We start from the raw sequence: 25,139 nt of genomic DNA, 5'->3' as shown, positions 1-25,139 counted from the left end.
CAAGAAAAGATCTTTCTGCCTGAACAGAACAGAGTAAAGTTAAAAGCAATAAACCTTTACTTGTTATCCTTTCGTTTATTAGGACTATATTAGCCACCTATAATAATGTGTTTTGGTTAGTAGAAATGTAGCACACAAACACACATCCATATACTTATATATTATATCTATATGTGTAGCTGAAGCTCACATCTAAGGTATGCAGTTTCTGTAAGAAAGATTAGGCCAGAGACAGACAGCTGTAGGTTCTCTTTAGTGTTTCACTGTGTTGAGTATTGATAGAGGTTTGCCTGAAAATATCAGTTTAAATATACTTTTCAAAACTTTCAAAGACAAACTAAGCTTTGTGTAGAAATAAAATACTCCAATAATGACCAGAGTGCATAAATTATGAGCGTCATGTTTACTAAATAACGTCTCTTGAAATCCCTGTGAATGGATTACTTTCATTGTGTGTATTGTAAAAGCAAGACATCTGTGAATGGAGTCACAACCCCCTTGGCTTCCTGTGTTAGGGGGAGTGTCTTTCTGCTATAAAGACCCTTCCACACAGAGAACGTTTTCCACTGAAGTGCCTTTCTATGCTCTAGTTTCACCCAAATTCAAATTTCAACCCAAAAAAGCACATGAATTTGAGAATTCACATAACAACTCACTTTTAAGGTAGGTCAATTGCAAACATTCTTGTACATTCTGCACTGTGCAGTACTGTTTGTGCTGTTGATATCTTTTTAGATTAATAGCAAGTGTTTTTTAAAAGGCGAAAGCCTGAAAAAGGGAGCTCAGATTATTCCGTTTGGAAAGAAGGCAGGCATTTTTTGGAGCTCCCTTTGTTCTGTTTTGCCAATGTATTTCAGAATAGTCCTAACAGGGGTGAGATATTGTTGATTCTCTTTCTCATTCCAGATCCTGGGTGCTCTGAGGCAGTGCCAGCAAAGGTGTTAATGTTCTTTCGTGACTAAAATCTGGGCCTGGAATTGAAACAGTTGTCCAGCTGGGAGAGGCTGACTTTTGAATTACTGTCTCACATTTGAAATAGGCCTCACAATCTTATTTGCATTTTAAGCCACAGGCATGTTGCCAGCTTCAAGTTTTCTTTTTGGCCACAGTTTCCAGCTCACAGGGGATTAAATAGATGAATGAAATATAAATTGAGTCCACTTAAGGTTTCTCCTCTCTTTTCTTTGTCCCCTGGATGAGCCACATCGGGAAAGTGCAGTCTCGTTCACGTTTTTTTTGCTTCTCTTCTCCACACCTCAGGAGACTCCAGTGAACAAGACGAGCTGCCCGCCGTCCACCTGCACCCCTCCCGAGAAAAAGCCCCGTCCTACACTGTTAACAACACCTCTGCGTCAACCACGGAAAATTCCCAGCAGCCACACCCACACCTTCACCCTCCTGAAGAGGACGAGCTCGGCCCTCTGCCGGACAACTGGGAGATGGCATACACGGAGAATGGGGAGGTCTACTTCATAGAGTACGTGCCGCTGTTCTTGTGTGGGGCCTTGTTGTCCGGGGACTGACTGCTTTGCAGGGAACTGTCACTTTTTAATAGCCAGACCAATAGCAACATCTTCAGAACGGCCTGTCACTGCAACTTTTTTTTTCTCCCAACAAGCCTTTTTCTTTAACTGTAGAAGACTTTAGTTGGCTTGAATTATTTCCTTTTCAGACCAGAAGGGAATCAGTATCCTGGCACTTCCAGTTGAAGACTAGTATTGTACATTTTTTTTGTGTGCCTTGGATATTTAATCACTTCAACACCACAGATGTAAGGAAGAGGTTGCATTCAACCTGTTGTTCCTTTGTGTGGGACCTTCTTTGCATTCCTGTAGAAGTGCTTTTAAAACCAGGAACAGGAGACTCAACTCAAAAAGAGTTTTGGGAGTATGGCACGCTACACTTGTTGAAGTTGATACCCTTCTTTCAAGAAATAGCTTCTTGGATCAGTTACTAGCTACTAACTATGAAACAAACTAGAGCTAGATAAGCCAAATGGCCTTATTTGTTATTGTTCTAATGTACTTACCGGGGACTGAGTTTTGATTTAGAAACATTTTTCAAACCAGTATAATTACTTTGGCAAACACTTCACTCTTCTTCATTTCACTGCTCCAATGGAGTCACCATTAATTGGAGAGCCTGTTTGTTTCAAATGGAACATGATCTGCTTGTACAATCAATTCCTGAGAATTACACTTTGACTTTTGGGACTACAAAAAATGTCAATCATGCTGCATGTATGGGGTGGGGACCATGTTTTGATTTTATTTCATTTAAATAAATGCTTCGAGAAGCCACCTTTAAAGGAGCTATATAAAATAAAGTGTATTATTATTTTACAAAATGTGTATAAAAATAGACCTTGCTTAGTGTATCGGAGAACAAAATTTAAACAATTCTAAATCTGTACTTTTTTTTAGCCACAACACAAAAACAACATCTTGGATAGATCCGCGGTGCCTGGAGAAGCCCCAGAAACCATTAGAGGAGTGTGAAGATGATGGTAGGGCATGTTCTCCTTTGTATTTAATACAGTAGTGTAATTTTTGGTTTTGCATTGTTAGCCATAGGTGGCACACTTGAGTCTCACTAGTTTCAAAACAAACAGTTCAGGTCTTCTTAAGGGGCCTAAATAAAACACTTAACAGCCTGCAGAAAACAAGAGGTGCCCACTTGAAAGAATAACAGAGTGTAGGAAATACTGTGGTAAGATGGTAACCCTTGTAAGCTATTAACCTATGTTCAGGTTCAAACTGTAGTTGCCTATATACAGTATGACAGAAGTTGAATTTGAATAGACAATGAAAACTTACAGGATATACAGCACTTAATTTGTTAGTGGAAGAAGATTTTATTTTCTGCTTTATTGCATGGCTGGTTGTACACCATGGTAAATCAACAGCAGCCTTTGCGAAACCAAGAGGACAGATAATTAACCGATGAAATGATCTTGAATGTTAGAGTACACAAAGATGTTTTAAGCAGCAGGCATCAGCTTAATTACACTGACAACAGCTTGGTTGCCTAGTGTCACAAAATACCTCATTAACAAAAGAATCCAAGATAGAGCAGTGTTATTTTCAGAGAGGAAAGTGAGTACAGCAGTACCTGAGAAGACTGTGCTGTTAGAGGCTGCCACCTGTTGAGATGGTCTGGTTTTATCTGGGAACAAAATTGTTGATACATTTCAAGCAGGCTGTAGTTTTGAGTCTCAGCATAGCTTACCAGGAAAATGGATGTTAACTTCCACAGAGAAACTAGGAACTATGAATACTTTGCTTTTATATGCTTTTGTAGAACATAGATGTTTTTATTTACAAATTGAGTGAAGAATTCAATTTTTTTACATTAAATGTACCTGTTCACTTTTCTAGGATTGGTTTGGAAATAGACTGCTGTAGAGAGGAATTTTTCTCATACTCTCCTGCTATAACTGAAGATTTTTGCTTTACAGCCTTTTGTATCTGAGGCCTCAGGGACAGTGCCATCTTATGGCAGTTTGAAAAACAATTTCTGAAGCTTGATAAAATCTACTTGTTCATTCACTGTTATTTGTAATATCCATTCACTACTTGTGTGGCACAATTAGATGCATGAGGTGGTTTAATTTCCATCTAAGCTATGACAAACTTGCATGCATGTTCTGTTCCTTTTAAATAAGTTGCACAACATCTTTCCCTTTTTTATGCTTAAATGCTGCTTGGTGCGGGTTCTTTGCTGGGTGCTTGTACTTGAATCTTTCTCTCTCCTGTCTCTTCTGTTTATTTTCGGTCTTTCCCTTGGAGAAGAAGGGGTACATACTGAGGAGCTGGACAATGAGCTAGGTAAAGTAACATGCCTCTGTTTGTGCTTTGATTTCCACCCTCAAGGGATACGACAGCCACCTGCCTAGCTATTCTTGTGCTCTGTGCAGCTGAGTGTACTTTTCTTTGCCTCTTTTTGGATGTTTCAGTGCACCTCATATCTGAATTGCTTTCCATGTTGCAGAATTCTGCAAATTTAAACTCTTCTGAAAAACATGATTTTCAGAGTAAAGAATGTGTGGTCCTTCAGCTTGCCATTTGCTTTAGTGTATACTTGCTATTGACATTGCAAAAACAAAACACAACCTAAAATACTTTTCCCAGTCGAGACAGTGACTCAAATTGCAGTTTAATGTGTTTTTACTTATCAAAACTTAGCATTACCTGTGGCTTCATTATACTTTACCACTGTACTTTTCATTTGAATCCATTATCCCCTCATTCATTGTGTGGTAACCAACAATTTACTGTGACTTTTAAAAAGTGAACAGTTGCTGCTTTTATGGAATTTATGGAAATACATTGGGTGCATTGCATCATCCTTCATATTGGTGTACCATTTTTGAACAGAAACAAAATGAATAAACTACCTGCTTATAATTTTGTTGTCAGATATGAAGAATACTTCTGAAGTGCCACTTTCACTCTTTTTATGTTTAGTAGATATTCCAGTCCATTGAAAATGTGTTGATATGGTGTTGCTGATTAGTGTATTTTTCCTTTCACTGATTAAAAAAATCACTAATTCAGATACCTTCTATGCTTTTTGAGGTTCACTTCAGTGGAATGAATTTCTTATTAGCTCTGTGGCTTCTCAGCTGGACAGTTGCCTCCTATTATTTCAGACAGATTAGATATAAGCAGTCAATAATAATTGATTGTGAAACACAAAAGCGCAATTACCGTGGTTTTCGTGGGAAGTAAGAGATGTCTAAGCATACAGCATTTTCCCTTTAAATGGAAACCAGATATAGAAGAGATAAAAATGGACTACAAACAGTTTAATGGGTAGTTTGTCTCCAAATTCCCCTCTGAACAAAACACAATGATATTTTAATGAATGTGCTACTTATTTTAAGAGAAGCTTTTTGCAAGAAGCGTTTTTTGTTATTCTTGTGCCATATGTGAAATCAAATACAAGTGGACAAAGGAAAAATCAAATTCTAAATCTGCAATCAAAAATAATTTATAATCAAATGATTTCAAATAGCTGAAGGCACAAATTTGCTTGATTGTAGGAAAAAGCTACAATTTATGACCCTCTGTTGTGAACTATATTGTATGTTATATACTTGTATACCTTATTTTTTATGCTAATATGATTTTCAGAATTTCAGAAAGTGTGGCTCATGGTAGGATGATAACTTATAATCATTGTAAGAGTACAAAATGTACAAAAATAAAAAAAAGTATTTTAAATGAAGAAATTTAGCTGTAGATACAGTGACAAGTTTCCTACAGAGCTGAATCTAACAGTTCATAATCAGTAATGTGTGGAATAACAGGAACTCTCACCTGTTAACAACAGTAGATTATAGACAAAGTTACCAGTGAAACAAATTGATGTGAATTGATAACGGTAAACTTTATAATAGAGATAATTGGAGGAATCATAGCAAATCAGAGTTAATCACAAAGCTTCTCCATAACAGAATTGTAATGTGTGAAAACTACCAGCGGCCAACAGAAGTATTTTTCCTGTTTTATTCATTTGTAGCCTGCAGTATTTGGGAGTGCTCTAAGCCATTTTTAATATAACAATGTGGAAGGAAGAGGAGAAACACTTGTCGCTAGATAATGTCTCTTAATCACCTGTAAAAAAAGCTGTGTGCATGCTTTACGTGAGGGAGTGAAGCATGTTCTACATTGAATTAAATTGTTAAGCAACAGAAATAGTCGATTGGCAATATAGGCATATATAAATTTGAATAAATGGTTACTGCTATTACATATTAAGTCTTCCATTTTAAAGGAATTAATTTAATTGCTAATACAAATAGAATCTCCTTCTTTAAAATATATGTTCCCCAAAGGCAAGAAAGCACCATAATCAAAGGCTCATTATAGTAAATTATACAGAGTTATAGAGTCTATACAGTACTAAATAATTATGTTCACTGAAACTAAACATCATAGACAAGACCATTTCCTGTTACAGGCTACAAGGTAATAGTCTCAGTGATAAATCTGTACCAGCTTATTGCATGATTATTTATTTTTGCAGCAAAACGTCATAGCTACTTTTTATTATATAAAGATGGTGACAACTCCCCAGCTGGCTTAAAGTGTAATCACTCACATAATGTTTTGTTTAATTTATTTTTGCATGTCAGAGTAATCATAATAAAACTCGCCCAATACATTATAAAAAGCTACAAAAGGGTAAATAGTACAAAATCACTTATTTTTAATTTATGTGTAAGCTCCTGGACAGGTGCATAAGAAAAGAAGATGTATGTAAAATTGGCAAAGTATGTGCTATTTTGATTGGATCGCCTAGACAGCAGTTGGCATCTTCTGGAGTCGGTGAAAGACAGCTGAATTATTTATTCATTAAACTGCAGTGAGACAGTGGCTTGTGAACTCTCCTTGGTGTTGCTGCTGTATTCTGATTGGAAAGTCTTGTAACGTTTATGGACGTTTATAGTTCAAAATTACATTTGTTTCTATAAAAAACCTTTGGATATCGGTATCATCAGGCTAGGTTTCTAAGGAAACAATGTGGATGTGTACTTGTAATAATTCTTGAAAGTACCATGTTGCAGGCCTTTTCACTTGATCTTTCTTTTCAGAATAAGACATAATGTTCTTGTTTAGATGCCAAGAATATTCTGGTAAACATCAATGAAATGTATCAATCACACTTTGTTTGTTGAGACTTGTGTAATCTGTCATGTGTACAGTTGCTAGACCATTTAGATTTTTTTTTCCACTGTTCCTATCCTAAGAAGAATTCCTCTTTGACTAATTTTGGCAAATGAGAAACGTTTCTGCCTAGTTTCCACACACCCATTGGGTTTAACTGTTCGAAGAGTTGGCTTTAACAGAAGCTGTAAGGGTCAAGCAGCAGGGAGCTTTAAATTGTAAACCTCACTTTGGGGTTGTGTTTATTTGAAGCTTATCCTCCCTTTTTCTTTGTTCTTTTTCAGAACTACCAGCTGGATGGGAAAAAATAGATGACCCAGTATATGGTGTTTACTATGTAGAGTAAGTTTTCAACTTTGATGGGTATTTGTAATGGCCTTTGTGTGCATTGTTGAAAGGGTGCATTGAGATCTAGTGTCAAAAAGATACTGATTATCTTTAAATGGTTTGATATTTGTAATCACATATTGCGTATTGTCATTGTTCCACTTGTTACAATAGCAGCATCATATAAACATTTGCTGAATTTCCTTGATATGCTTGAGCTTGTTCTAATTCCATGTTACATGGTTCAGTTCATGGGTCACAGACAATGTGGGTTTCCAGGATACTCTTCTTGAATGTATTGCATTGCTACAAAATTAGAGAAAAATACTACCTTTTATTAATTTCATGAATGTGGAATGAGCACATGATGCATATAGTGAGCATCTTAAGAAAACACTTTTGTAATAATGCTTATATGTTTTGCTTATATGAAAAAGGGGTTAGGGTACATCTAAAGTATTCATAAAAGATATATAAAAAATATCTACATTTGGCATATTGAATAAATATTTTGGTTTCATTCTGATTAAAATACCATTCATGACTGTGATGTATCCAGGTGACTGACTGTTAGCACTGAGTCGCCTCATTAATCGGAGTTGATTGGACACAAAGTTTAATGAGTTAAAAGTCAAGCATGGTAAAAATCAAGAAGAAAAAAGTGAAAAAAACATGTATGCCCCACTTACAACAAGACACAGAAATGCCAGGTGGACTTTTAAAAGAGCCAATTTACTGAAAAAATCAAGGACTTGTGTCCACAGCCCTACACTACCCACCTGGGTCGGTGAATGTAGCACAGATACGCAGAACAATATGTTAATTCTTGTGAAAAACATACCAGTCTGTGGAGAGGACTTAGTGTGATGGTCTAGGCAGAGGAACTAAAGAGGGTGTCACTGTATGTACAAGCTGCAGTCTAGAGTGGATTTCAGAAAAGGGTCTATAGATTGGTCTTTCAGGTCTTTCTAGATACTCCACAGCATCTCTACACTCTTCTCCAGCTTGGCCACTTACTTCTCAGTCAGAGTCAAATGTTTATACATTTACACTGCTAGGCGGGAGTGTCTAATTGCTGTAGAACTCCACTCATAATCTTTGACTGCATGGCGTTTTATTGATCAAGTCCTGGTACCTTACTTTCCGCCATGCCTCTGAGCTCATACCAATGTTGCAACATGTGCGTCATCATGGCACTTGTGTATCAGCAGCTTTCTTGCAAGACGAAAATGTGGTCGGTTAATGTGGATGCTCTTCTCTGAAGACTTGAGCCCCACTGAATTATTGTGGGATGAGCTCACATGTGAACATGCATTCTTGCCCAGGTTCTAATCCTACATGATAGCATTAAAAGCATGCATTGTACATATACATGTACATAAGCCTTATTGCTTCAAATGGTGGCCACACAACCTGCTAGCCTGTGATTTTCACATGGCCTGTTGATGACAAATGTTAATCAGCACAATGAATTTACACGTCTGTTTAATAACATGTCAGTTCACTCGCTACAAGAATGATACTTAATAATAGTAATAATAGTCATTGCTGCCTTTATTAAGTGATATGTTTCTTTTGATGCTCTGTACATGTATTTCTTTAAGCTCTGTTAGTTAAGTCACTGTCTGCCCTTGTTTTTCAGTGCTGGAGGGTTTTACAGTCTTCAGCACCAGCAGTGGTGTCAGGCGACATGCATACCAATTTATCATTGTCTCAATTCATGTCTTTCTCTTGCCGCCAGCCACATCAACAGGAAGACACAGTATGAGAATCCCATACTGGAAGCCAAAAGGAAAAAACAGCAGCAGCCGCCAGAAGGTGAGCGGTACATTCGAGGTTCGTTTCCTATGCCAGGCATGGCGTCATTTCTTTCTTTTTTCATATCGCCGCATGTTTTTGTCATCACAGGTTTTGTTAGCATCTAACAGAAACCATTTACCACGTTGGGGGTTGTGCAGCAAGCTTTACCTTCTCTGCAGAGTGTTCCTTGTAAGACACTCGAAATTCAGAAGAATATATATAATATCAGTGGTGGATAAGAAAAATACTCACCTCCCCATCCCCTGCCCCCGAGAGTTATAAGCTGCTGCTCATCTTGGTGAACAAACTTAAATAGTAACAGAAACCAGTTCAAGTTTTTAACTTAATGAATAATGATTCCTGACTGTCTAATTGCAGAATAAGATCTGGTATGTGTCTTTTTGAGAATTGCTAAAAACAATACATTTTTTTTAATCCTGAGGGGCTTCTAAGCAGCTCCTCTGAAGCACAAAATGCCTCCTACAGCAGGTAGATGGCCAGCTACAGATTTCAGTTCAGGCTGTACTACAAGGGAGTGTCCCCACAGTTGATGTCCAGCTGGAGGATTAGGTGGGGAGGATCCTGGGTTAGCCGTGCTTTATCGTCCCCTGTTGCTGGCCAGAAGCCTGTGGTGCTGGAAATTGCCATTGGAAGTCATGTCTGCCCTTATAATAATAATAATAATTGCTTACACTTATATAGCGCTTTTCTGGACACTCCACTCAAAGCGCTTTACAGGTCATGGGGACTCCCCTCCACTACCACCAATGTGCAGCATCCACCTGGATGATGCGACGGCAGCCATAGTGCGCCAGAATGCTCACCACACACCAGCTATCAGTAGGGAGGAGAGCAGAGTAATGTAGCCAGTTCATTGAGGGGGATTATTAGGAGGCCATGATTGGTAAGGGCCAATGGGAAATTTGGCCAGGACACCGAGGTTACACCCCTACTCTTTTCGAGAAACACCCTGGGATTTTTAGTGACCACAGAGAGTCAGGACCTCGGTTTTACGTCCCTTAGACCAAAGTTCAAATTTTACTGAGCAGAAAACAACGCATTTTACCTGCAAGTCTTAGAGAAGTGCATCACAAACCCTTTTACAAACCTTTTGATCTCCCAAAGATTTCACAGCTCTAAATAATTTTAAAACAATCAAAAATGCACGAAATAACTGAGCTAAAATATTTAACCTCAGTTTTTTTTCCTGCTTCCTACTTTACGACTTTCATTTGAGATATGAGCTTGTTTCAATGAACTTCCATCCATTTTGGAAGCACCTTGTCCAGTTTAGGGATATGGGGATGACAGAGCCTATCCCTGGAAGACACAAGTGTAAGCCAGGATACATCCTGGATGGAATGCCAGTCCACCGCAGGGCACACACACCACAACAAGGTCATTTTCCACAGGAGCCATTTAGCATGCAAGTGTTTTTTTGTACTGTGGGAGGGAGCCAGAGCACCCAGTGCCACACAGGACAACATACAAACTCCACACAGATAGCACCCCAGGTCCAGAATTGAACCCATAGCCAGAGCACGGAGAGTTTCTTTTCAGTGAACATAACTGTAATAGTCCCCAGGAGTAACTATTCAGACATTAAAGGCAAATCGTTTCCAATCATAAATGAAAGATGTATTATATATTTTCAAACATTATTTCATTGTATTGCAACAATTTTTCATCTCATGGTACCTATAAGAATTATGTACATGCTATGCATTCATATTCAATCAGTATTTTGTTACTTCTTAAAATTAATATTTTATTTTTTGACATTAACATAATTGTTTTGCCATGATAATCAAGCCAGCATAAGTTCTTGAAGTGTTCTCTCAACAAAATATAATGTGCAGAATTTGTGGTCTTCTGAAGGACTGACAGGTTTTTTTCTTTGGCATTTATATTTAGTGTGGACTGTTTTGTTCTGGCAGTCACATGATCTAGATCTAGATCTCTCAACTTGCCAGTTATTAAGCAGTGCACAGTCTTCGAATGTGATCATTAACAAGTACTCCAGTAGCTCCAAGAGGCTTGGAGAAGCCTGTGAGGCTTTAAACACAGAAATGTGGCCCTTCTCTTTCAGAATGGATAGAGGAACATTCCTCTGCTGGTGCCCCTCTCGCCAGTTATTCCACAAACCACCAAGAAACCTACAGAGAACCTCAGGCGGCTCCTCCACCCCTGCCTCCGCTAGGTGTGAAAAGTCAGTGCCTTTTTAATACTATATTCTGTACAGCGTAGCTCCCCAGGATCCTTTAAACACCCAGTTTTGCATTATTGTTTTCTCTTTACACTTTACCCACCTGTCCGTATTTTAAAGGATTGGATGACACACATCCGAAAAGTTGTGGAGAGATTCGCCTCATGAAAGCCTTGTCTCTGTATTGTTTTCTTTATGAGTTTCAAGGGAGGTAAAAAAAGGCAAACAGGACCTTGTGGTCTTGTTCAGTGTTACGTCTGTCAAATTTAAAAGCAAGACTGGTAATAGATCTATCTGGTCAGATGGACATGGATCACAAAATACAGTATAAAAGTATAGCTTTTGTCAGTTACATAATGACAGAGTTTCTTGAGGAAATTCACAGTGCACTGTACTGCTGATGTTGCCTGGAAGGACGTAAAGCCCTTGACCCTCTTGTCAAGCTCTTTGCTATGTCAGGCCACATATGATTTGAATGTACTCCAAGTGGGTCGTACTATAAATTATCCTGCACTACCATTAATTAGCATTATTTTTTTTTGCATTTTTGGTGTTTGTTACAACAGCATACATTACCTCCCTTCAAAATACGCTTAGCAGTCATTGCATATTCATTAGATGTAGCAAAACTTGCTCATAGCACTCTGACTATGGGATATTTTTTAACATTATTGAATGTATTTCAAACACCATAGTTAGACAACGTAGTGATTATTGTACACTGCATAAATATCTCTGAAAAGAATATGGTCAGAACACATTGTTCAACTACTGGTGAAAATAAATGTGCATGGAAATATATGAATGTCTTATGGTAAAGTGTAGGACTCAAAAGTTCTGTGTGAAGGAGGCTTTTGGGATTAGTGATGACCATCCCCAGTTTCCTGAGGGACTGATACATTCAGTGCCAGTGATGATGTGACTCTTGAACCACACGATGTGACTGATTTTTCTTTTCCTTTATTTTTTTCCTTTTCTTCGGTAACTTAATTATGCTGCCCTTACTACCATGTTCAGAAATATCTTTATGTGACCATGAAGAAACCACAAGATAGAGTTTCAGTGAGAGATGGTGGTTCAGTCACAGAGAAAAATTAGCTGGCGCAGTTTAAAGAAAGAAAATAAGGGCACGACACGCAGTGTTATTTCCCACCTCCCCCGATCTCTCCCAACACATTCCATTATTGTACAAAGACACGCCCCTGACAAGCTGGAAGTGTCCCTGCACCTGGAAAGCGATGAAGAACCACAGGGGGCGCTGTGTGTACGAGACTGTGTGTTATGGTAACATGACTGACCCTGCTTGCTTGTGCGTGGGCTGTGCAGTCTCAGACAAAGTGTGAATTAAATCCCGGCCGAGGCTCTGAACAAACCTGCCATTCAAGCCAGACTAATTAGCCTGGTAGACCTATCCTGGTGTGGGCTCCTTATGTTTGACACCCCTGGTTTAGGGTCTAACTAAATGACACCTCCTGTTGAATTAATGTGAAATTATTGCAATTATGTTTTATCATCACAGGTGGATGGACAGTTCACTGCAGGTCATTTACAGAAATAGTAGTTAGTGTACATAACCTCCCAATCTTAGTTGTCCGTCAGACATGCATCTGCTAATAATTATCCTTAATAAACATAATTTATTTGCCGCTCCTACTTGTCCTGTTTGTGTTGTCAGTAATTCATTGTTGTGAATGGAGGACACTGTCAGCGGGATCAGGAGTCATGTAATGGTTGCTGATAAATGTGGCACATTATCCCTTCCAGGAGGAAAACCGTTCTTCACCAGAAATCCTGCAGAGCTGAAAGGACTGTTCATTCACACAAAGCTGAAAAAGAGCCGCCGAGGGTTTGGCTTCACTGTGGTGGGAGGGGATGAGCCCGACGAGTTTCTTCAGATTAAAAGTTTGGTTCTGGATGGGCCTGCTGCTCTTGATGGGAAAATGGAAACGGGTGGGTTCCTTTGGGTTTTTGCTTAAATATTTTGTGTGTGTGGTTCCGAAGAGCTGTTTTTATTGCTAACTATAGGGTGTCCCATTTATACCCAACACATTTATTTGTGAAATAGCCCAAAGGCTGTTACAGATTAAGTATACAAGCGACATTTGTTCTGCCAGAACCACATTCTGCTGAAAGATGTGAAAGATGACCGATTGACTTCTTAGGGCTTTGTCCTGTTGTTGCAGCTACAGAAGCAATGCTTTTTTCTGTTCTAATCTTAGGTGCTTAGATGAACTATTTCCCATTTCATGAACCTTCTTAATGCAGGAGAGAATGGTATTACAGAATGGAAGATCTGTGTGGCGTAATTCCCATCTATAAAATCTATGACGGCAACAGTACTGTCATGTTTAAAGTAGAGTTCAACTAGTTTTAATTCGTGTTGGCATATCTGTCATCCAATTCTTTAAGAGGTTTCCTGTAAAAGACAAAAAATAAAATGTAGTCAAAGGTATATATGTTCTCAGATAGGTTAAATCTAAAAGTATGAGATATTAATGGGACACTTTGTATAATTGTTGTCATCCTTTACTATTATGCGATTGACAGAAGGGGCAGATGTTCACATGTAACATTTTAAAATACTTCGAATAGTTTAGACAGTATATCATTTTGACCATGACTTGAAGTGAAGATCAGACTTGTCGGACCTCCTAAGTTGTTTGCAAGTGCACATGGTAACTCTTGACTTTTTTCTGTTGTAGGCGACGTGATTGTGAGTGTAAATGACACCTGTGTCCTGGGATACACTCACGCTCAGGTTGTGAAGATCTTCCAGTCCATCCCAATTGGTTCCATGGTGGACCTTGAACTGTGCCGGGGTTATCCTCTGCCCTTTGACCCCGATGACCCAAACACCAGCTTGGTAACATCTGTGGCAATTTTGGACAAGGAGCCTATCATTGTCAATGGCCAAGAAAACTATGAGTCACCGTCCAGCCATGGCAGTCAAACGGCCAACATCAATGGAATGAAGGAACCGAGACCCTACAGCCCCTCCGCTGAGGTGGCTTCAAACAGTTCCCAAAGTTACCCGAATGATGTAGTTACGTTGGCATCTTCTATAGCAACTCAGCCCGAGCTAATTACAGTTCACATGGAGAAAGGAGACAAAGGCTTCGGTTTCACCATTGCAGACAGTCCGCAAGGCGGAGGCCAGAGGGTGAAGCAGATCGTTGACTATCCCAGGTGCCGAGGCCTGAAGGAAGGGGATATTATAGTGGAGGTGAACAAGATGAATGTCCAGAACCTGACTCATAATCAAGTGGTGGACATGTTGAGCAAGTGCCCGAAAGGAAGTGAGGTCACAATGCTGGTTCAGAGAGGTAGGTAACAGATTGCTTCCATTCCACTGCAGGACAGCGATTGACATACCTCCAAGGCAGAAAAATGATAAAAAAAATTATTTCCACAAGCGGGTCATGTTTGCAATTCCAACCCCCCTGAGCCATTAGAGTCTTGCTGTCCATCACCTCTCAAATTTAACTTAACTGTAGCTTTGTGTCATTTATAGTAAAAGGCAAGTTAAAATTGAAATTGTCAGGTTGTGAGTTTAAAAGAATATTGAGTTGGTGTTATAGTTCTGTGCATCTGTTTGTGGAAATTCAGTTTCCTTTTCAGCAGTGAGTTGGGCCAGTCTTGCTTGTCAGGGAATGTCTGTTTAAGCAGTTGGAATGCAAAGAGAAGACATGCATTCTGTTCTGTGTAGGTGTATGTGCATGTAAATGAATCCGTTGATAAATGTCAGTTTATGTTCCAAACAGAGCAGGTGAAAGTAGAGGATAGACATTTCACGATTATTAATGTATGTGGTTTTCTTTCTAAATAGCTGCTCATCTTAGGAATTATACTGAAAAACACAAAGCCATAACATGGAACTTCATTTACTTTTAAAGTTAGAAGGGAAAAAAATGGAAGAAATTTACCTATATTGTTGTTTACTAGTGAAATGAGCATAAATCTGGATTTGCACTGCAAAAGTACGGTAGATGACACAATTATTTCACATGTTGTATCACGTGGGTTGGACATTAAATTGATAATTTGAATAATTTGCTGACATTTTATCAGTGCCGTTACGAAAAGGATAAAATAGGAAATTTCAATTAGTTAATTACTGAAAAACTGTTGGGTCAGGCCTTGTGCTTTTATTAATCAATCACATTGGACTCAGAAACATTAATGAGTCTATAAAATAGGAAGTGGAGTGCTCTCTCAATTGCTTAAGATCATAAATATAATTCAGTTATGGTGATCTACTTTCCTTTTCAATCTTCTTTTGATTGTGCCCTTATGTGTTGGGAAAAACAACAATAACAATAATTCCTTGCATTTATACTGTATACTGCTTTCATCCCAAAGGATCCTAAATTACTTTTATATAAAGACATAAAGGGGACCTACTTCATTTACCTTGAAGTGCAGCATTCATCAAGATGACACTCCAGTAGCCGCAGTTCATGTAGTCAGGACCTTGGTTTGATGTCATGGCACCTTTTACAGCACAATGTATCTGGTCAGCATACCGGGGCATTGGTTTAGAAATTTTGGTCCAGAAGAAAGTATACCATCTACTGGTCCACCTGCTCCATTTTCAGTAGCTGACATATTTCCCTTGAGGTCTCCCATCACAGGACTGACCAGGTGCAGCCTTGCTTATCCTCTGAAATCTGAAGAGACCATGCTACATGGTGGGCTGTCACTATTGCTGCCTCAGTGGCTGTAGTGGATGAGATAAACTAATTTGATTATTTTCATTAGTAATGCATAGTAAGATGTAAGCATAACTATAAGCTACTATATTTGTCAATGGTTTTTCATGTATTGTATTTATGATTAGATGATTGGTGCTATAACATGAACTTGGTTTGAAGAATTTCCTTCGTATGAGAAAAACACTTTCAAATGTTCTCAGCAATGTGTGCATTTTGGATTTTTAAGCTTGCTTTTAACTGCTGAAAATGCTAATTGTACTCTTTAATTTATACATTTTTTCCAATAAACTCTGTGGTGAGAAACTCTAGTGAATAACATCTAGCTGTTTACAAAAGAGGCAACCCACAACAGTGCCATTCCTTCCATACTCGTCTAACAAAGTGGCTATTTCTTCCTTGGTTTTTAATTGCTGCTTTTGATTGTAGTATTGTTTTTCTTCATGCGAAGCCTTCACTAGTTCCAAACCCCCCAATTACAGCTTTTCTTTCTTAAGATGTTATAAAGCCTAGAGAAAGCTCTAATTGGTTGAAGTCATGCTGTAGCTCACTGTACTTTTTCTGGTCTATCTGTGCTTCAGTCTCTAAGGACACACACTTCATTAAAACTGGTGTCATATGCAACACATCCTGCATGAAATATATTTCGTTATCCTGTGCGTTCAGGAGTCTGCAAGGCAGTGTTCAGTTGTCTTATTGTTCATAGGCTGTCTGGAAATAAGGCTATCTTAGTGCAATCTTTTAGAAGAATAATTCTGCAGTTTGTGGTGCTTGGTTTTTTAAGCAACTGAACTCTGCATTTCTCTTGAAATAATCCTTGTTCAGTATTTAATTTTTATAGTTTAAAAATGTGGAAAGATGAGGTTATAGTTCTTCCCTAATTTATAAAGATGTAAAAAATGTTTTGTCCACATATACTCATACATGTGCTTTTATTTATGCTATTCTTGTAAGATCTCCCATCGTCTTGATAATTTAACACTAAAGATCATGATTTAGGTTTAATTTCTTTGTTATAGATCATCCTAAATATTCAAAGCTGTTTGCCTGTAATTATCAGCATGGTAGCTAGCACAAAGTGTATTTTACACTAAGTACACCATCATTAGGCTGCTGCTGATTTTAATGACTTAATTATTCTTGAATAGTGGTCATAACTTGTCAGTACAGGAGTCTGCAAAATTTAATTCATTAGAATCTCAGAAGCTGTGTCAGTAGTGGAATGGGAGATCAGTAAGGAAAGCGAAGATGGAACTTTTCTGTCTGGTGCATGTTTTCCACATCAATGACCCTCTATACTGAGAACACTGCTGTTCAATATGTTCAATAAGAGGTATAAATGTGTACCTTCAGATGAGACATTAAACCAAGGTCCCAGCCACATGGTAATTACCAACCCCACAGCACTGCTTTTAAATTTTATTATCACCAATTATTGTTTGGAATACCCACCCAGTTTGGATTATCCAGTTGCCTTTTTATCACAACTCTGCTGACACTTACAAACCCTATGACCAGACACAGGAGAATAAGTGTGGACAGGCATGTCTGACCAGCTGACCTTCTGACCACTTGTCTTTTGATAAACATCTGCAAGGGTAGCTGAGAGAGGCCTGGACAATTAGTCCTACCCTGTTTTCAAAGGCGCTCAACTCAATTATGCACCGCTGCATGGGGACTCCCTGACACAGACAGCTAGTGGCATGACCCACATTCGAACCTGTGATTATAGAGTTTATCGTGCATGTGAGTTAGAGCTTTTACCAGCATAGTCATTCAGGGTGCCTCCATTGCTCTGTTTGAAGGAGTAGGTGTGTTAACACCAGTATCCTGGCTAATTTCCACTCTAGCCTTGCACAATCTGGCCTCTCTAAGTTTCTCCATTGATTCGTGGTGAAGTAATTTCTCAGTTCGCCATCTCATTTTTTTGTGTGGTGGGGCTGCTGGTGCAGAATGGCTGCCATGCTACACCCAGGTGGGTACTGCTCTTCACAGCTGAATGGAGTTAGTCTCTTCCTGTATTTTATGTGCTTTCGGATGCAAGGAGTGATTAGCTCCATAACCATGCATTTCTTAATTATTTATTAGAATGGAGAGGCGGGTCTTACTTTGAGAAATCTGTTTCCTTTAGTAAATATAAATAGCAATGTCTGCCTTGGAAGACTGTAGATATGTATGTAATTGTGTTTCAGTAAATGCTATATCATAAAGTGCTGACTTCTATGTAATGCCCTTTTGTCATCAATCAATGCTGACTGAGCTGCAGCAGTGGAAAACCAAATGAGTATTTTTAAAAGCAGAGAAAGAGTTGGGATTACAGTATATAAAAAAAACAAGATGTGATGGTAGAAATCGCATTGAAACACTAGAAATTCGTATTTAAGCCATTGTCATCTAATTGTCTTTACAAGTGACTCAGATTTAATCACCTATCCATTAGTCAGTCCTTTTTATTTTCATATGGAATGCAGTGCTGTCAGAACTGCTGATAAGAATATTAGATATTAGCTGCCAAACCAACGTTTTCAGACCTACTCGGTGCTTCATTGCAAACGGAATTACTTTCATTAGTAATTCCTGAAATGAACACTAGTATTTTTTTGTGATGTTGGAAGTGCTCAGCAGTTCTTTTTATCTATGGCATAGTGGTGTTTATGGAAGATTTGTAAAAGGCTATTTTGTTTAGGGGAAAAGGCAGTTTGGATGCTTCCCTTTATTTAATAGACCTAGAGTAAGATAAATTGTAATAAAAAGCATAGTAGAATATTGCTGCTTTAATGTAAAGGTAGTATTCTGCTTTCTTTCTATTAAAATGGTAATAAAAATGCATTTACATTCCTGCTTAATACAGGCATTCATATATGGAGGTGCTTATCAAGTAACCACAGGAACAAGGATGAATACCACATAACAGTTTCAAAGGCTCAGTTTATTTTGCAAAGCTTTGTTTTTTTCTAAATGTATAATTATACATTTACATTTAGCAGCATATATTTAAAGTCAGAATTATCACTAATTAAGTTACAAAATTTAATAAGCAGTGATATCATGAAATGCTAATGCAATCTACAAAGCAATATATCACATAGAGACTGAGGCCATATGATATATATGACTATTTCTGTGTTTCTGTAAATTAATGATAATAATGGGTGTGTATTCTTAGACTTGAGTGCTCATGTGTGTGTGAGAAAATTTCATTATGAGCATCTCTGCTTCACACCTTGACACTCTGAAAGCTGGTAGTAAATCCTTGCGATCTACGCTCCCTGTTTCCATGACGATGCGCTGCAGTACTGCAGTGTGGTTCTTCAACCAGCACCAGGACTGATGTTCAGAACAAAATACAGGAAAAATCTATTACAAAAAACCTCGATTTCATAAGCTTGGTGTATTTGTCCTTATTGGCAAGGCATATCATTAGGACAAATATAAATCCAAATTAACATAATAGTATTGCAAGTAAACATAAACAAGCACTAATAACACTAATAAACCACAGTGGAGGCTGGAGTTCAATAATACTGTATATGCAGTGTCTCTCCAATTAATATTTTTGTATTTCTTTTTTATTTCTCCCCTTTCAACCTTTTGGACTGTCTCCCAGGATGTGTTGCAGAAACTAGGCGGTTTCTTAAAGGCAACTTGAGTGTGTTGAAAGAGGGTTTTGTGTACTGTTGAGGATGAAAACCAGTTTTGAGTTTTTGACTACAGTGTGACTGTCAACCGTGCTAGCATTTATTTCAAAATACTTCTGAAGACATCTTTCCAGGTCTTGTGCTAAGAATCCTCTTAATCTTTGCGATTGGTACATATTTCAGTGTAGTTAAACAAGATGCAATGGCCGCACTCAGTGGCTTCCTCACACAAATTTATCAAGCAATGAGGGAATAATTTTTTTAGAATTTCTTGGGGTGAAGTACTATAATGATATCAATAAAAAATGAGTTTTTGGACTCCTAAGGCAGTTAACCTTAAACATCTATTACAACTATTTTATTTAAAAAAACACTTTTCTGTTCTAATCTGTGCTATTGAAAAGTCTTGCATCCTGCCTGCCTGTTGATAGCATTTTGTCTAACAGATGGTTCAGCCTGTCGGAGACTGTTTCTCACAGACCAGAACTAAGATGGGGGCTTTTATCTGCCAAATGTACATGATAATTTTACTGTTAATAGTTTTAATTTAGAGTCCGCTGGGTTCGACATATTTCAGATTCACCCAAGAAACCCCTCGCCATGGCAACTGGCAAGCCATTCACATATTGTCCTTGTGGGATTGAGACACTTTAAATATACCTTGTGCAGCTGCCTCTTACCTAATTTAGTTCTTTTTGATAAAAAGAGGGTGACTTAAAGGCAGACATTCCAATTTCATTCATACTTCAGAAAACCTTGACTGAGCCTCTGTGTTGTCAATAATGACCAGACAATAACATTAAGGGAAATAAAATCCATTGTGTGTGAAGTATTGCTTTCGCAATTTTTTTTTTTTCGGGGGGCGTATGATGTGATCATCAAGAAAGATGCCTCTGGTAAACATTTTTTTAACTGAAAAGGTCATTTCACGGAAAATGAAGCAATATATTTGTAGGTCATTTTCTAGTACAAGAGCATTAATTCATCTCTTTTCAGTGCAAACATTCTGTCCACTCCTGATTTAATTTGGTGATCCTTGAACTGTAATCCTTAGTTATTAGTAAAGATTTAGTGTTCTGTTTGCACTGAGAATACAGCTGATATGTTCTTTGAAACTATTAAGGTATGCAATAGAAGTTTGAAGTACTGTCTTACAGCAAGTCTATGCTAGTTACTTTCATAAGATGAAAAAATGTGCTTATTAATAGATATTAAGATATTTGTTGTAGTACCCTGGTGTTGAATTTTGCTTTACAGTATTCTGCCAAGCTTCCTTCAAAACTCAAAACATTATTTCTTTGTCTTTGAAGGGTATTATAAACTCACAATTATGTCTATCTATGCATTATTCAGTTTGTTTTTTTTAAATTCTTATTTATTTAGTTCTTACCACACTTCTTCCAAGAGACTGTCAAGCACTGTGGCCACAAAGCATAATATTTTATTTCTTTGTCATTTCTATTCAGCCCCTTGATTTGAAACTGCTGAAATTAATTATAAATCATGTAGAGAGAGCTGTACTGCAGCAAGGAGCTATTAAGTTTTAACATTTAATGACTTGTATTGTACTGCTTCTGAGGAAGAGTACTGCAGATGGCGTTTCAGATTTTATTATTTGTAGAGCAGATAATAGGTGTCCAAGCTAGAACGCTTTGTGACAGTACTAGCATGAAGATCTCCACAGTCCTTAAAAATGCTAGTCAGTGTGTTTTATTGCAAGATCCAATTTTAGACATTTTTGTTTGTCTGTTGAAGGACTGTTTGATTATGTACGAAAAGCAATCCCAGAAGGGTGCCGTGTTTATCATTCAGAACAATATTACACCTGAGAAATTGGAACAGAAATCCCCCTTGTCTTCTTTTAATAAGTTATCTTATTACACATCTCAGAGCTACATTTAGCCATCCTTGGAGGGTCTCCTTTCAAGGTAACCATTTTCATGAAGAAATACAAGAAAGATGAAACTAGTTCAGTAGCAGATAGTGAAGAAGTTTTCAACGTTTTTGCCGTCATTCAAAAGAAACTGTTTTTTGCACTATTCATGAATAAGATGACTTATTTTGGTAGCGTGCAGCTATTTTGCCTGCTGGAGGTTTTAAAGCATGCTGTTAAAGAGTGGTTCATGAATATTAGCCTTTCCTCTGATGTATTCAGTTTGTTCTACTTTGAATATTTCATCAAGGTTCCTAAAGGTTCGCTATTTCTGCATGAGTGTATCATTTATTTAGGCCTTTTAAATCTGTTTTCCGATCGATCACAGGCAGAGTGGAGAGAGCATGTGTGAGCGAGTGAATGACAGGGAGAAAGAGAGAGAGAGAGAAAAGAAGAGCAACGAAAGGCTAGCAAGGCCCTGTGAGGGGAGGAGGGGGAGGGCGAAGGAAAAAAAAAGCGAAAAAGTGAGAGAGAACAAAATCTGCTTCTCAATATGCAAGCCTTTCACAGGAGAGCGGATGGCTGAAAAGGCGTTTCGAAGATGGTTTCAGTGAAAGGGAAAATGACACTGGTCTTTAATTTTGCGTTAAGTCGTTTAAAGCCCTTGTTTGCTGGGTAGAATAGTTGAAATTCTGCCCAAGTATTCAATTTCCCTGCCTGCCGAGGTCTGTGAATTTCGCCACCCCTCCAGGGCTGCTGCAGCACGAGTCAGCATAGCTAATGCAGATACATCTCGCCCGACTCTTAATTCGATATGAGCAGACCGATAACTCAGGCGCTGGCAAGAAGGCTGCTTCTGTTCCACAAAAGGCTACATTAGGAACCATCTGTCTTGGGAAATCTTTTCTTGTAGGGAAGGTAAAATATTTACACTCATAATTAATGGTTTTCTCTTCTGCTGCTGCTTTACAGGACTGGTGCCTACAAAGAAGAGTCCAAAGCTGGTGAGTACCAATGTGTACCATGTTAAGTTCCTCATCAGAGTGTTCTCTCCTGTTTATTAGGATCTGTGTTGCAGATTTCCAAAGAAGTAGATCTTATTTTTAAAATGTGTTTTTTTTTTCATTTTTATCATCCTTCTTTCTGAATCTAAGCAATTGTCTAATTAGGCATTTAATGACATCCGGCTGGTGAGCAGGATAGAGTGGCAGTTCACATTCCTACACAGGGCAGTTGTGTTTTAATTGCTTAGCTGGAGACTAAAAAACAGGGCTTTTGAAGATCAATCCTAGGAAAAGTATCTAAGAAACAGCTGTGTGATATTGGTGTTTAATAACATTGTGATATTGCTGTTTCTTCCCAATTAAAAGTGCAACAAAATTTTTAAAAAACTTAATGGAAAACCTTTTTTGTGGCAACCTGTTCTGTTATATTATTATGTGTATAGGAATTTTAGTGTTTGTTGCTTGAAATAACAAAGAAGAGGATAGAAAAAAGGTTCACAGTAAATTTCAACTATGTATCAAGAATGCCTGGCAATACCATTTCTAAATGATGTGATAAATTCTTACTTTTTGATATGAAGATATATTTTACTAGAAAGTTTTAACTGTATTTAAAGATCAGAGAATTCCACAACAGTGAAAATGCTTGTTGTGGTAGCGTACCAGTGTAGTGTAAAATGTTCCTTGACTAGCCGAGAATGACTTGTTTACAGACTGCCGCTGTTTCTCGCAGGGTCCGCCCGTATTGGTGCCTCTGTAGAACATGTGGTTCAGATGGGGGGCACTTTGATTAGTATGAAGTGGCAGTACAGCCGAATGTGATATGACTCCGGTTTTCCCACCCAAGTCTTTGTATTCTCACATTCTCTTGCTGGACCTCAAGGAAAGCACAGAGCTAATTAAGACAATAATAATTGTGATGGCTGGGGCTGATGCTTATTGAAGTCACGTGACTTTGGTGAAGGGGTTTGTAGGGTATGGGGGGGGGGTATTGGGTCTAGACCAATGTCAGTTCACATTAGTGTTGAGAGAGGGAAGCTCGGACTACACTCACTCTTATATCATAGAAATGTCAGTCTGTGTGTGCTTCTGTGTCAGACTCTGGAAGAAATCGGCCTTTGGTGAAATACAGAGATGTGCTTAGAATATGTTCTGGTATGCACTACTATCATGCAGTCTATAAATACATTCAGCTTTCCATTGAAGTGAAGGAATGACAGTTTTACCCAAGCATATACATCACTTTTGCTTGGGATAAACATTTTGTTATGTCTGTTTAGGTTTCTTTAACTCTAAGGACACTCATTTAATTAAGCACAATGCGTCCCGCATAAATGCTTAGTCTTCTTGCTTCTGCCAATTTTCATCTTAATATTGCATATGATCAATTTTTATTTATTTGGATTTTGTTGAGTTTTTATTTCTTCCCATGTGATATATACTATTTAGGATATCATAGGTGATGTCTTCTGCACAAACATTAGTAATGATTTCTGGTTTCACCATTTTAGGCTTTGTGGAGTCTATGTGGCTGCATGGCTTTCAGAAATGCCAGTTGATCGGTGTGTTCATATAGTCATTGTATGGAGTCTGGTTGCCCTGAACCACAGTGCCATCAGGTTCAGTAATGGCCTTTTGCTCTTGCTTTCCTTTGTTGCGCCTCGAACACACACACCACCAGCAGCAGCAGCAACAACAACTTGAGAGAAAAGACAGCCAGGGCAGCTCCCAGCACAGCGTCTCCAGCCACCGGAGCCTCCGCACTGAGTCGCCCATTCACAGCGCCCCCGTTCCTCCCAGCTACTCCAGCAGCACCGCCACGGAGGGAGCAGCACCCCCTCTCCAGCCCCCACAGCCTCTGCAGCCGCCCCAGCCCATACAGCTGCCACAGGAACCAGGGGACGGCACAGCGCAGAAGAAGCCAGATCCCTTTAAAATCTGGGCCCAGTCGAGGAGCATGTATGAAAGTAGGCGTAAGTATACTGTGAAGTAGTGTAGTTAGCTTCCTGTTGTCCATTCTCTGTTCTAAAGAGAGTTTTTGTCTATAGTCCCAGAAGCTGGTTTGCTACTAGTGCTTGAGGGGTAAGGCAGTATCTTAATGTCCTTTTGTTCTGTTCACGTCCTTACCTTATTTGAACTTTTTAATATTATGAATTTCATGTTCACATGAGAAATGTTGTCAAGTCAATAAAAAATGACTTTTTTTTTGCAGAAATCAGTGACCACTCAGTAAAGCAATTCAGTTTGTGAAGTAAGCATTAAAGGAAGACGAAGACTTGATGTCTTTATCTGATACTTTTTAAAGCAAAACACTTCTAGCTTAGCTGTTTCTTTTATCACTTGGCTTTTTGTGGTTCGTTACCCTTATGTGTGGGCAACAAGATGTTCTGGAGCACTCTCTCCATCATTGGTCCACAAAACTTGCCCATCCAAGTCGGAGAGCTCTCATAATACTGTTAATTTCTTTTGTAGAACAATTCGTTTTGCATATGATACCTTCTTAACATATGTAATCCATTCCTACTACAATGTGTGTTTTTGCAGCCTGACAAAAACTTTCATCTATGTGAAGAAGGCTGTTGATATGACTAGCAGTGGGGTGTGGTTGAATTGTCAGAGGAACTATCTTGTGTTCTTGTACAGTATGTAGCAAAGTCTTCAGAGCTTAGTTCATGGTAGTGTTTTCAGTGCACTGTGTTGGTCTGTCTCCTGTTTACTAAAAAAGTATAGCCCGTATTAATCCATGTGATTTAGAAATATCTTCTTATTGGTCTTTAAGTTTAGGGGCAGCTTTTTTGGAATTATTTTCACAATTACCTTTTTCATTAAATGTGAATTAGATTCAGAGGTGATGTCTTCAGTAATTGCAGAACAACAATGATAATTCTTTAAAAATTACTTCCATAGATTA

At 38.4% G+C, this 25,139-nt stretch overlaps 1 protein-coding gene across 16 annotated transcripts in view; it reads left to right on the top strand.

Annotated features, from left to right (window-relative positions):
- The window catches only part of magi1b (membrane associated guanylate kinase, WW and PDZ domain containing 1b), a 183,333-nt gene that overhangs the window by 139,598 nt on the left and 18,596 nt on the right, over positions 1-25,139 (top strand). For 4 of the 16 annotated variants that reach the window (XM_088636262.1, XM_088636250.1, XM_088636264.1 and 1 more), the window contains exons 5-14: positions 1,261-1,477; positions 2,424-2,506; positions 3,789-3,827; positions 6,956-7,013; positions 8,740-8,834; positions 10,888-11,007; positions 12,769-12,954; positions 13,707-14,327; positions 22,197-22,240; positions 23,910-24,201. In XM_088636262.1, the coding sequence (XP_088492388.1) occupies positions 1,261-1,477; positions 2,424-2,506; positions 3,789-3,827; positions 6,956-7,013; positions 8,740-8,834; positions 10,888-11,007; positions 12,769-12,954; positions 13,707-14,327; positions 22,197-22,240; positions 23,910-24,201 (1,755 nt within the window). Of the gene's footprint in view, positions 1-1,260; positions 1,478-2,423; positions 2,507-3,788; positions 3,828-6,955; positions 7,014-8,739; positions 8,835-10,887; positions 11,008-12,768; positions 12,955-13,706; positions 14,328-22,196; positions 22,241-23,897; positions 24,202-25,139 lie in introns of all 16 variants that reach the window. The other 12 variants (XM_088636260.1, XM_088636266.1, XM_088636267.1 and 9 more) reach the window with 10 other exon arrangements.

This window comes from Lepisosteus platostomus, chromosome 6 (genome assembly GCF_059453375.1).
Source record: "Lepisosteus platostomus isolate fLepPlt1 chromosome 6, fLepPlt1.hap1, whole genome shotgun sequence".
NCBI classification, from domain to species: Eukaryota; Metazoa; Chordata; class Actinopteri; order Semionotiformes; family Lepisosteidae; genus Lepisosteus; species Lepisosteus platostomus.
This window is presented reverse-complemented; position numbering and strand designations above follow the sequence as displayed.